The sequence below is a fragment of the Rattus norvegicus genome, chromosome 12 (genome assembly GCF_021556685.1).
Source record: "Rattus norvegicus strain SHRSP/BbbUtx chromosome 12, alternate assembly SHRSP_T2T, whole genome shotgun sequence".
In the NCBI taxonomy this organism is placed as follows: Eukaryota; Metazoa; Chordata; class Mammalia; order Rodentia; family Muridae; genus Rattus; species Rattus norvegicus.
The window spans coordinates 34,492,414-34,505,102 of NC_141545.1; the positions used below are offsets into that span (position 1 = coordinate 34,492,414).

General features: G+C 51.2%; 1 protein-coding gene across 2 annotated transcripts in view; it reads right to left on the reverse strand.

Moving 5' to 3' along the window:
• Positions 1 to 211: 211 nt before the first annotated feature.
• Adgrd1 (adhesion G protein-coupled receptor D1) overlaps positions 212 to 12,689 on the reverse strand; it is a 114,344-nt gene continuing 101,866 nt past the window's right edge. For both annotated transcript variants that reach the window (NM_001432115.1, NM_001432114.1), the window contains 5 exon segments: positions 212 to 2,242; positions 3,138 to 3,230; positions 3,516 to 3,557; positions 3,882 to 4,008; positions 5,689 to 5,780. In NM_001432115.1, the coding sequence (NP_001419044.1) occupies positions 2,147 to 2,242; positions 3,138 to 3,230; positions 3,516 to 3,557; positions 3,882 to 4,008; positions 5,689 to 5,780 (450 nt within the window). In that variant the 3' untranslated portion in view covers positions 212 to 2,146.

The window sequence follows — 12,689 nt, forward strand, 5'->3', positions numbered from 1 at the left end:
GCCTATATTTTGCGCACCAATCAACCTAGGAGGACCCACACCAGACAGTTCTGTGTTATTCCCTTCCTCCTTAAGCCTGTAGTTTGCCCTGGGGTGCTCATCCTGGGATACAGACCCCAGGCTCAGAATATCCTGCCTATACAGTGGGTGCTGAAACTTTGGAGACGCTATCCTATTCGGGCACCACAGATTGTGAAGCTCGAGACCCTAGTTAAGGACATTAAGAGTTTATTTCATCAAAATCACAACACGTCTTCACAATAGCAGCAACTAAGGCATCATCCATCTGCTGGAAACGACACACATACCATTCTTCCTAATTTATGTGGGGCCAAATTATACATAGATAACCAATGATTGCAGAAGCCAGAGTCGGGAGCCTATAAATAAACCACACGCTTTCACTCATGGGAGACGGGAAGTCGAGACGCATTTTGCTCTTGACTTCCCTTGATACATCAGCTACATAAGAGCGAGTATTCCAAAAAGCCGGAAACTGAGAATCCCACTGGGAATAAAGGACAGTCTGGGCCTGCCTTGCCTCTGCAAGAGCTCAGTGTGCATGGAAGGGATTACAGTGTTCTCACTACTACGGACTTAGCAGGGTAGGTTGGACCCTGGGCCACTCACTGGCATTTGGATGAGACACTGAGCAGAGGCCACACACATTCTATAGGCAGGACGTGTCACCAGATAGAATCTCAGCATGGCCTCAACCTGTGTTGGCCAAAAGGGCTGCAGGAGGGTAGGTCACAGGGGCCCATTTGGCTGATAGATTTAAGTCTTGGCTTGGCCAAAACAAAGTCTGGTCCTATAGCCTTGTGGCTTCTGGATGCCTATAGGAGGTTGTCACTCAGGGGCCGGGGTGTGGCTCAGTGTGGAGTGGTTGCCTGGTTATGCCAGGCCCTGGCTCTATTCACTACAGTGGACGAAAGAAAAGAGAAAATTTAGGCTGTATAGATCCATAGAACTGAGTGGAAACATATTCTAAAGCCAAGTAAGGCGTGGGCATAAGAAGGGGCTGAGGGATGTCAAGGATCTCATGGGAAGTGAGAGTTTTCCAGTATTGGGGCCAGACTGGCCGTCTGGACTGTGCACGTCACAGACACCTAGGTTCCTGCCACACTGGTTGGCCCTTCACAGCCTTCTCCATAATTCTCCGGGATCCCTACCCATGAGGACCTTGTTCACAAGCCGTTGTCACAATGACTGTACTCCCCAGGGCTGAGTCTGATTCTGTCCACTCATGCCAACCCAAAGCCTACCGTGGCCACCCTGGCCAGCAGCAGAGACTTGGCACGGACCCCTTAAAAGGAAGAAATCAGCCTCTGCGAGGTGGCTGTTCTTGTGTGTCACATGAGGGACATCTAATAGCTAAGCTATCTGGTGCCTGTTGACTCTTACACAGAGGAGGCATGTCTAAGCAAACCCTAGAGGTGGCCACAGTCCCAGAAAGCCAGGAGATGCAGGGGCAGGGGGATACCCAGCAGGGGAGCTCAGCTTGGGAGGAGGTCGTGGACAGTAGAGAGGCTCATGTTTGAAAAGGACATTCGGAGGCTGGCTTTAGGTCCGTCGAGGAACAGCTTGCAGAGAAGAGACTATGTCAATTCCCACACAGTGGTTCCAGAACTGGCTGTACGGCTGGGAGGATGGTGGCTCAATGAGTGTCCCCTTATGTGAAAAATGTACATTCCAACTGGTGCCTCATTCCCCCACATGGCTGGGTCACCTCTGTTGACCCTCTGGAGAGTCACAGGACGTTGAGTACCCCCTCAGGACTCTGGGTCTCCTTCAAGACCGAGGCTGTGTCCTCTTATAGCTGCATTTTTATGCCATTTAATGCAGCCTTGCTGGTACAGTGCTCTGCACACATGGTAACAAGGGAGTCTCAGACTTAGTGGTCGCCATGGGCTACTCTGCGCTCTGGGGTCCACAGAGGACAGAAGTGCCTACCACACCAGGGAAGGAGGGCCATGTCATCGCTGGCCACACCACCCTGAGTCCACTTGCAGTGCCAGGCAGGACATTCTGCACAGTCATAGATAGGGGCTGTTACCCTAGGCCGAGGCATCAAGGAGGAGAGGGACCCATGATTTTGTTTCTCTGCTTCAGGGAAGGCACTTCTTTTGAATGGCGGCCATCCTGTTCATACAGCGGATAGGTCTACACGGTGGGCAGAATGGCTGCTCTTGTCCCAAGGACTTAGTTTTGTAGATGCCGTGCCTGGCCGGGTCCCGTTGACCTACAAACCACAGAGAGAAGTGTGAAGACAGTTTCCTGAGGTAGAACTCATTCCGTGGAGTGCAAACGGGTTTGGGTCTAGGGCTGTGTGAGGACAGGGGGCCCCTTCTGAGACACAAAGCTCTGAACAACCTCAGAGTCCAGACCAGAGGATCCTGTGAAGGTTCCTACCCTACCAAGCCCAGGTTTTTAACCCTTCAACAGTCATGCAAGGTCTCTTTGTGGAAGATACCATGCACCGGGAACTTCTGGGACTGTTCCACAAAGCTAGGCCTCATCTTTGCTCCCATGAGGTTATTCTCACGAAGGGACAGACAATGCCCCTTAGGCAAATGGCCGAGGTGGGAGTTTGACCACGACTCAGTGACACGTCGGCTTAGGGCCATCTGGGAAGGAAACGCTAGAACAGAGGCTGTCAACCTGTGGGTCATGACCCCTCTGGGGGTTGCCTATCAGATATTTGCATTCCGATTCCTAACCAGCAGAATTACAGTTATGAAATAGCAACGAAAATAATCTTATGGTTAAGGGTTACCACAACATGAGTAGTCACAGCGTTAGGAGGGTTGGGAACCACAGCTCTAGAGCAAAGTGTTAGTAGATGGCAGATAAGTGGAGTGTATGGAAGGCGAGGCCCTTCCAAGGGCCTGGAGAGGAGGGGGCTGTGAGCAGACCGCTGAATTTAAACATGGCTTCCAGCAGCCAGCATCCCCCATTAAGCAGAGGCCGTGTCCACCTGCAAAGCAGGCTTGTCGCCAGGTTGATGGCCAGTATGGCTGGTCCTGGTAACAGGCACACTAACCAGAGCCCTGACAATGGTGAGGGGAAGGAGGAAGGCATTTGGGAGAGGTTTAGTGAAGCAAAGGGAAGGGACTCAAGGGTTCCATCTGGCTCACAGTGTCCGAACTGGATGGCTTCGTGTTCGCAGTATGGGCGGAGCTGCTCGTGAGGGACCAGACCTTCATCTTGTGCTTGAAGGCAGCTCTCACCTTCAAAGGCAGAAGGAGAAACTTTAGAGAGAACGCCAGATGTTGATATAGCAAACTCTGAGGGGTTATTGTCAACGGCCTCTAGAGGCTTGCTGTGTGTGAGTCCAGTCCCAAGCAAGGGCAGGGACATCAAAGTTGTTACCAATGTCAACATCGGAGTCATCGGCGGTTCCTACGCCGAGCCTGACAAGGGTTATATTACCCTAGACAATGCTGCCCTTCTCCCTGTGCCCTTACGGAAGCGAAAAGCTAATTGGAGCTGTCAGGGGGTAGGGATGGACATACCTCTGAGTTCAGGAGACAGTGAAAGAGAAAGATGAAGAGGCCCTGGGAAGGAAGGAGAGAGAACATCAGAGCCGCACAGTGACATAAGGTCCCTCCATCACATAAGCCTGAGGTTGGCGTGGGCACAGCTCACTGTGGGGTAGGAGGCGGGCTCAGGGTGACCCAGAGCCTGAGGTCAGCATCCCCAGGGAAGGGAAATTTCCAGATGACTCTATTTGGGGAAGGACAAAGAGCCTAATATCATCTCCCCAGCTCCCAAGCAGAGGACACCAGACTCCCCCTTAACCAGGTCTTGATCTTCAAATCCTGCTGGGATGATGGGAGCCAATGGTGTCCCACGCCTGTTGGCCTGCAGGCTTTTCTTACCTGTGAAGAGTTGAGTATAGCAAACATGTATTGGAAGACCAGGGCCCGGTCACTGACGGCAAGCACCCCAAACACCCATGAGGTCCCCAGGATGGGTAGCAGCACAGCCACAGCCTTAGCTGTCAACCTGGAACCGAGACAGTGACCTTCATGTAGGCAGTGGGCAGGCAAACCAGGTCAGGAGGACCTAAGGGCACCAGGTCTGCTGTGAGAAGAACTGGCTCAGTGGGGAATGAGACTGGCTTGTCTGGGGACACCTGAGGGCATAGTGGGCAGTGGCATCCTCGGTGGATCTGCTGACATCACCCTGCTAACCCAGGGCACGTTTATCTCTGAAGCCCCACAGAGCTCAAACGGGGCCAGCACTTGGTGGCTCTTCTGCAGAGGGGCCTAGGTGATGAAGATACCTCCTGGCTGGGCTCTGGGAGAGGTGGTGGGAACACAGTAGAAGTATAAATGTCAGCTGGGCACAGTGCCAACCTTGCTAGTGTAGGTGCCAGGCTAAGATAGGAGCAAAGGACTGGGCTGGGTGTGAGAGCTGGTGATTGGTGACCCTGCTCCCTGAAGGCCAAAGGTCTGAGGGTAGAGTGAGGAGGAGCAAGCCCTATCCTGGTGGCAGAGGGCAGAGGACAAATCCAGGCTCCCCCAGCCCTCAGACAGAAGATGAACAGAAATGCCCTTGGCCCACGAGCTTACTTCCTCATCTAGACATAGCCTAGAAGGTTCCAGGGACAGAAAAAGCCCAAGAGAGCCGACTCCACTTGTCAAGTTAATTTACGGTGTTTAGAATAATTATCTCATCGATTTTTTTGTGGCTTGTAGATAGTTTTTGCTTTTTTTTTTTTAAGTCACTTACAGAATGCCAGCAGCCTGATATCCTAGCTGTCACTGCGAGAGCTCCCAAGTCGCCCGTGAGGGGGTCCTCAGCCTTGATCCAAGGTGTTTACAGTTCTCTATGGCCCAGGAGGGCTGTGAATCTTGGGTCCTTGAGTCTCATAAGTGAATCCTATCCCATTAGGCACAAGGTCTAGCAAGTGTCACCATAGTCCCACGCCCACCCCATATTCAGGAAGGAAGACACTCTGGCCACTGCTGTCCTGCCTCTTACAGGCCAGTGCGGATTTGGGCATGAAGCCCATACAGAGAGGAGGAGAGGCTCAAAATGGGGACTGAACCCAGCAGACAGTATCTCTGTGAATGGGGTCTCTACCAGGATCGGGACTTCATGGTCACTTGTGTCTCCCTCTGCCACATCCAGTTGGTACAGGTTTTTCTGACATTTGCCATTGGCAGGTCCCAGTGGATAAACACCAGGAACCCAGGCAGCCTCAGGTGGCATGTCAGTCCCATGAGGTATGGGATATTAAGACTTCCCTTAGTGGCAGTCCAGTATGCATGGAACACTGCTTGCCGGGGTTTTTCCCTCACAAGGCGTCCCTTGGGGATGGTCCTATTGGTCCCTTTCAACTGTGAAGGAAGCAAATGGTAGAGGGGCCCTTTGCTGTAGGAACTAGAAATCAGACCTTCCTATCCGGAGTCTTTGTCTCACCTCCTTCCGGCCGTCTCTCATCCTGACTGAAGATGCCTCAGGAGGGCATCTATACATGGCCCCCATGGCTGCCCTGGGACCTTGCATCACCAAGATAAGTAATGGAATAAAGACCCAAACCAAAGGCTGTCTGTGTAGGGCCTTGAGGATGCAGAGCCAGTTGAAGACTCAGGTGCTAGCCCTGGGGAGCAACATTGCCTGTCCCTCCTGAAGCCTTCAGTAGCCCCCACGGGATGTGAACAGTTGAGGTCAACTCACTTGAAGGCACTGGGGTCCCCGTGTATCTTGTAGCTGTCGGTGCTGATGTGGGAGATGACCCTCGTCACAGCAACCAGGATAACAATGTTGACCTTCAAGTGGGGAGAGAGGGAGGCAGTAAGGAGCCAGACCTACCCACAGGGCACCGGAACCTGCCCCACAGTAGCCACTCCGTAGCCAACAGGGAACAAACTCAAGACAGGTTTTCAGGCTTTGAGCAGGACAGATGGCACACAAGCCTACCCTTCTGTCTGCCCCTGAGCAAAGACAGACAAGGCAGAGATTCAGTTCTCATCCCACCAGCATCGGAGCAGGACGAATGAGTGTGACCTCTGGGGTCAGATAAACCAGCCCAACGCTCATCTCACGCTTGCTTACTCCGCTTGACCCTAGACACCTCTGTGGATCCTGGGAATCTCTGCTCCCCGCTGAATGAGAAAAACTGGCTGCTGCAAACCAACCAGGCAAAGAGGAGATGCTCCGTTGGCCCGGTCCACATGTGGCAGCTGGCTCTTGTCGCCCGTACATGTGATGTTTGAAAGCCATAGCCATATTGGGTGTTATCTGTGCCCAGCCGTGCCCCTGCTCCTGGGTAGGGACTGCTGGATGGCTCCCATGCAGAGTCAGACTCACGCTCTGGTTCAGCTAGCGGGAGGTGGGGGGTGGGGTGACTTCCCTCAGTTTCTCTCTCCTTGAGGGGACACTGGGGGATTGTGAGAGCTATGTGCTGGCCAAAGCCTATTCCCTTAAGTATTAAAAATATTGTGATAGTGATCCTCGTGAAGCTTGCTACAGGCTCATGACCTGTCAGAGCCTTCACCATGAGGACTGACTTCCTGAGAGGCTGCTGGCCTGCCCAGCCTTGTAAACACCCAGACCTGGCAATCCTAGAGAGGCTGGCAGTCAAGACCTCCAACCTCACAGCCCTGAGACAACATGCCTGCATTAGTAGCCCAGATGGACGAGGCCCAGCCATTCCGAGGACCCCGCCGATACCCTCACCCCAGCATAGAACGCCTGATAAGGGGGAGGGGGGATGTGAGCTGCTTTTCCCCTTCTCCGGTTCCAGCTGGTACTTTTCCACTCCAGCCCTTTCCCTCTGCCTCCTCCCAGTTCCCAATAGTCATCCAGAGCCTTTTGTTAAAGGTTTTCAGATGAGACAATTCTGGGTCTGTGCTACGCGGTTCCCAGGAAAAAAAAGAGAGAGGGAGAAAAAAAAAAAAAGAAACACTGAGGCGCTGTGGGTACCTCCCCTGTCCTGTCTAGACTCTTGCTTATACTACCGTCAGACAAGAACAAAAGCTTAACCATCACCTTCCCTCCGTGCCTGTTGCCCTGGGTAACAACAGAGTCTCCCAAGGTCGGAGAAGATGGGAGAGGTTAATGCATGGCCAGCTAGCACAGTGTCACGCAGTGTCCGGTAATTCGGTTGCTCTCCAGCCTTCCTACAACAGATGACAGTGGCCAGAAAACTGCCTTTGACAGGAGCAAGGAGAGACAGTAGGGGGTAGCAGGACACTGGCTTTTAGACTTAGTTGTATCCGTACTTGGACAAGCTATTCGGGGTGACTGATTCCAGAGGTGGGGGTGTCACCCCCAGACCACCATGGTCACTGACGCAAGAGAGCATCCTGCTGTCTTCAGTCGAGGTGCCCCAGGCTGTGTGCGCCAGGTCCCACAGAGCATCTGCTGTGTCACTGAGGGAGATTGGAGAATGTGCAGCCCCAGGTCACAACGTCACAGAACCTTCTGGCCCACTGCCATTCAGAGGATTTTCTCAGGTGTCAGTTGGGGGGGGGAGGGGGAGGTGCCTTTTCATTTGTATACATATGGTTCCTTTCCAGAGTGATGGAGTTTTAACAACACAATTCTCCTTGCCTTTCTCCTGATTTGGGGGGCAGAGTGAGCCACTTTCCCACTGGCGTGCTGCCAGCCTGTCCCTTTCTCTTTGGGAACGTTCAGCTTGGCTGTCTCACACACCTGCAAAGCCTGCTGACTGATGGTTAGAAGCATCAGTGGATTACAGATGTGGACCCTGGGGCTCTGTAGGTCATAGCTAGGACACAGCCCTGGTCCTTCTGCCTGCCCAAAGCTCTGAGGTCCTGTGTCCCCTGGAGGAGACACTATTGGGGTGCACCGAGAGTTGGTGGCGCCCAACCCGTAGTAAAACCATAGTGAACAAAAAGCAAGTGCTAAGCCCGTTGCTCCCTTGGGGAGAGCTCACACTGGGGGGCAGGATAGTAGACATGGGCAAAGATTGTTCATATATCCTGATTATTTTTTCATCTGTTCCTAAGATTTCTTCTCAACCATGTCTGTTGACAAATTTAAAAATCAAATTGCCTAACTACCTTTTAATTTGGAGCAATTATAAATTAAAAGGAAAATTACCCAAAACTCATTTTTCGGTGAACATGTCAACAGCGAGTATCCCTAGGGGTCACAAAGCTAGGTTCTACTGACCCGGGGACAGTGATGGGTCTCGGGGAGAGCCAGTGGGAATCTGTCTTTGGAAGAGATTCTGAGACCCTTGTCTGAGGTCAGAGGCCATGCTACCCAGCTCCTCCTGTGAGCTTGCAAGCTATATCACAACAAGCAGGTCACACGAGCTCAAGGTCACAGTGTCTCCTCTGGGCACTGTAGAAGGTGATTCCAGTTCAGACCTCCTCCGATCAGAGACCAGAGACTTAACTCCATATTCCCTAACTTCCTAAACCAGGCTGCCAACAGGACTATCGACTCAAGATGGAGTGTTTCGCAAACATGTAAATGCGGCAAGCGATCACTTCGGGATTTTACTGGACTGATCTCATCGAGAGCCACACAGTGTCCCATCAGCAGCTCATATTGCTGTCTGTCCCAACTTGTCACCATTTCTCTTTTTATAGGGTTCTCTGGGGTTTGTTTCTGCCCTCAGCACAGCCAGAGTGTCTGGTTTCATCTGGAGACCTAGGACCTGGTTCACCATGTCTGTAATGAGTTATCTACGTGTCTGTAGTTTTCTATCTGCTGCTGTGCCTGTAGGCAGTGGCTTCAGGAGTCTCCAATCTGTGTAGTGAGACAGGAGCCAGTGGCTTACGAATCACATAATATAGAGTTTCGAAGAAATACCAAGGAGAATGGGCCTGGCCCCTTGGCTGCACTCTGCTCTCTCTGGCCCACATTCTAGAAGAACTGGAAAGACCTGGATTGGTTGTGAAGCTGTGTGAGGTGACTCTCAGGGACTTGGGCCTCGATGTGCACAACCTGTCCGGGTGGGGACAAAGCTACTAAAGGCAAACAGCAGAGAGACGATTCCAAGCTGTGTTTCAGAAGAGAAGAATAGAACTGCACAGCAGACACTCAAAATAGAGCCCACAGGCCAGGATGACCCAGGAAAAGATCACTGTGACTTCTGGGAAGGAAGGAGGAACGGTAGCTGAGGTCTCTGGGATTGGGCCAGGATCTGCAGCTCTGTCAACTTAGGGTGATCTAGGAGCTTGTGGGATAAACAAAAACAAAAACAAAACCAGGAATGTTCACAAGCATTTTACATGGAGAAATTATCCACATCTGTATACATATACAGATATTATATGATATATATATAATATAATGTATATTCATATAATGTATATACATATAATATATAATATAATGTATATACGTGTGTGTGTGTTTCTCGGTGGTATGTATCTATGACCCACCATCCCTGTGTCTGCTGGGAACTCTATGTATAGTCTTGCACAGGGCTGTTGACTTGTGTGTCTATAGCTTTGTGTAACCATGACTCTATGGGCCTATCGCTCTTTATAGCATCTATGTGCCTATAGTTCTGGCTATAATGTGTCTAGGTGCCTGTAGCTCTGTATAGCCATGGATCTATATACTCATAGCTCTTTATATCTGTGGATCTATGGGCCTGTATCTCTGTGTCTGTATTTGTGGACATATGCTTGTAGTTCTGTGTATCAACCTATGTATGGACCTGCAGCTCTGTGAGTCTGTAGATTTATGGGCCTATAGCTTTGTAGATCTGATCTATGGGCCTATAGCTCTGTGTCTGCATCTACATATTCATGTGTCCATACTTGGATTCTCAGGGAAGACAGAGACTTTGAGAACCCAGAATCTCTTCCCTTTCTCAGATCTGGAGCCATTGTCCTCCTTTTCTGGTTGGGACAGGCACAGACCAGACCACTGTGGGACACGGGCTTCAATACCCTGTAGAGCCACCAGACAGAGGAACTGGTAAGATTGAGTGAGTTCAGACCCTGGAAATCTCAGAGATGGGCAGGAGCAGGCCACTCCCTATCCATTTCTGTAGCTGATCTGAAAGTAACCACAACACCCACTGAGAGGACCATAGCAATCTGTCACATAGCATAAACACCAGGAGTCTCCATGTTAATGAGGTATCTAGTAGGCCCTGAGCATTCAGCCAATGAGATTCCCTTCCTGGGCATCCCTTTCTGCAAAAGGTATTTAACCCCTGTTTCACCATCAAATAAACCACTCTGGACTAGCAAGCGTCACCTCCTCACTAAGGGTCATCATGGGGAAGAACCTTGTCTTAAAGAGTCATGTCTAAATCTCCCTGGGAAGGCCTTTTCCTCCAGCCTCTCAGCACTTCAGAATCAGACCAGTTTGGCTTGCTCCAGGCTTTGCCTTTGCCCTCTCCACCCTGCACACAGATGCCTGGAGAGAAAGGTAGACCCTGGGTTCCCAACTCCCTCTCTTGGCGCTATATCTATGGCACTCGGGCATCTAGAAAGAAGACCGGAAGCCACTGTGTGGACTACCTGAATCAGACTTTGCTGCGCCTTCTCCCAGCGGGGAGTGGGGAGGGAGAACGGGGTACTCCGAGCTCCCCCAGTGGAGAAGCGGGGTGCTGTATGACAATACCTATTCTCTTCCCGAAGTCTCTTGTCATGGTTGGGGACATCAGCATCCATGCTCTTTGGGCTGACTTACACTCCTTTGTGACCAAGCTTCAATCCCATAATGTTATAGTGTCACTGCACGTTGAGGTGAGGGAATTCAAAGAAGTGATGTATTAACGGGGGTCATTGTAATCAAACAGCTATGGCCCCATACAGGTGGATGGCCAAGGAGAGAAGAGACCAGGGCCCAACCTAAGAGCCTTTGATTTCAGATATCTGGCCTCTGTGACAGTAAGAGAATAACGTCCTTCACTCAAGCCCCTGCCCTATGCTACTTTCTTGCAAGAGCTTGAGCAGTTAAAGCCCTGGGGAACTTCTAGTCTATTGGACAGGGCAACCTTTAGAATCATCAAATTGGATGGGGCAGAGGGGGGTAGTCCTGATGCCGAAGGGCTTGGTTCTGCTTTTGTCTTTAGCTCAAAGCCTAGGAAGCCCTGAGGGGCCCATCACAGCCCATAACCTCCTGAGCCTTCAGTCCAGCCCTTACTAGCACAGGTGAAGCCAGTATTCTGACAGAAGCACCCCACTTGCTAAAGTGGCTTTACCTGAAAAGTTTGCAAGCCAGCTGGGTACAGTGGCGCAGACCTTTAAGCTCAACACTTGGGAGGCAGAGGCAGGCGGTTCTCTGTGTTGGATGGAGGCCAGTCAGCCTGGTCTACCAAGTGAGTTCCAGGACAGCCAGGATTGCACAGAGAAAGGCACTGTCTGGACTTGAGAGGTGTTTGCAAAGAACCAGAGTTCGTTCCCAGCATCTGCATGGGGTGCCTCATAATTGCCTTCAATCCAGACTTTAGCCTTCCTGGGCGCACGCACACACACACACACACACACACACACACACACACACACACACACACATGCAATAAAATAAATAAATAAAAGTACATCTTTAGAACTGTGCTAGCCTAGTGGAGTGTTTTTAGATGCAGACAAAGTCTAAGAGTGGGGCGGCCATCCCCCACGGCTCCCCAGGGAGCCGCCATTCACGAGCATCCGCCCCACATTTTCTCTGCCATTTCCCTCTTGCAAGAGAATAAGTGCCCACAGAGAGCTTTTACACAAATGGGGTCAGGCCATGCTTGACATCCAAAACTTGCTTCCTTCATTTGGAAGTAAGGCGGAGCACTCCTGGGTGAATGAGGGCATGGCTCAGGAGGGTACAAACCCCACCATCTCCTGAGGAGGTAGGGGGGTACAAAATGCCATCCCGTCTCTATGCCAGGACCCAGCTGGAGGTCTGGCAGTCAGCAGAACCAGCTATGGCATGCCAACTTTTTCTTTTCTTTTTTCTTTCTCTTCTTTTTCTTTTTTTCTTTCTTTGTTCTTTGCCAAGGGCTAGATAGTAAATACTTTGGGCTCTGAAGGCCGCAGCGTCTGCAGCAGAATGTCTCGGCTCTGCTGAGTTGCTACAGACACACTGTAAATCAGCAGGCGTGGCTGTGGCCCAAAACCCGCCCTCAAAGTAAGCACGGTCATGCTGCCTGCCCTTTACCGTGGATCCCTTAGAACAGCGTTCTCAACCTTCCTAATTCCTAACACTTCTAACCTTTAATAACATTCCTCCTGTTATACAGCGACCCCCAACCATAAAACTATTTTGGTTGCTACCTCATAACTAGACTACTGTTATGAACCGTGGTGTAGATATCTGTATTTTCTGATGGTCTTAGGTGACCCCTGTGATGCCCCACTAGATACCCCCCGCCACCATCAAAGGCTTTGCAACCCACAGGTTGAGAACCACTGCCTTGGAGGCTTTGCACACCTCCCTCTCAGCTCTGCCATGCCCTACTGTTCAGGAAGGGACTGATGACCCAACGTTAGCCATCACTAAAGCAAACCGGGGGGGGGGGGGGGGTTTACAAGCTGTGACCTCTAAGCTTCTGCAGCTGTCGTTCACGCTTATTGTCTAAGGGCGCTGGACGCAGATCCTTCTCATCCCAGCATCAGAAACTCAATATCCCTGTGTGTCCCAGGCTCATGAGGTCCTGGCTATAACTCCCAGAAGTTATGCTACCTACAGAACACTGCTCGCTTCTCCGTGCATCAGTCATTCTTAACCACAAGTCCCCAGCCACA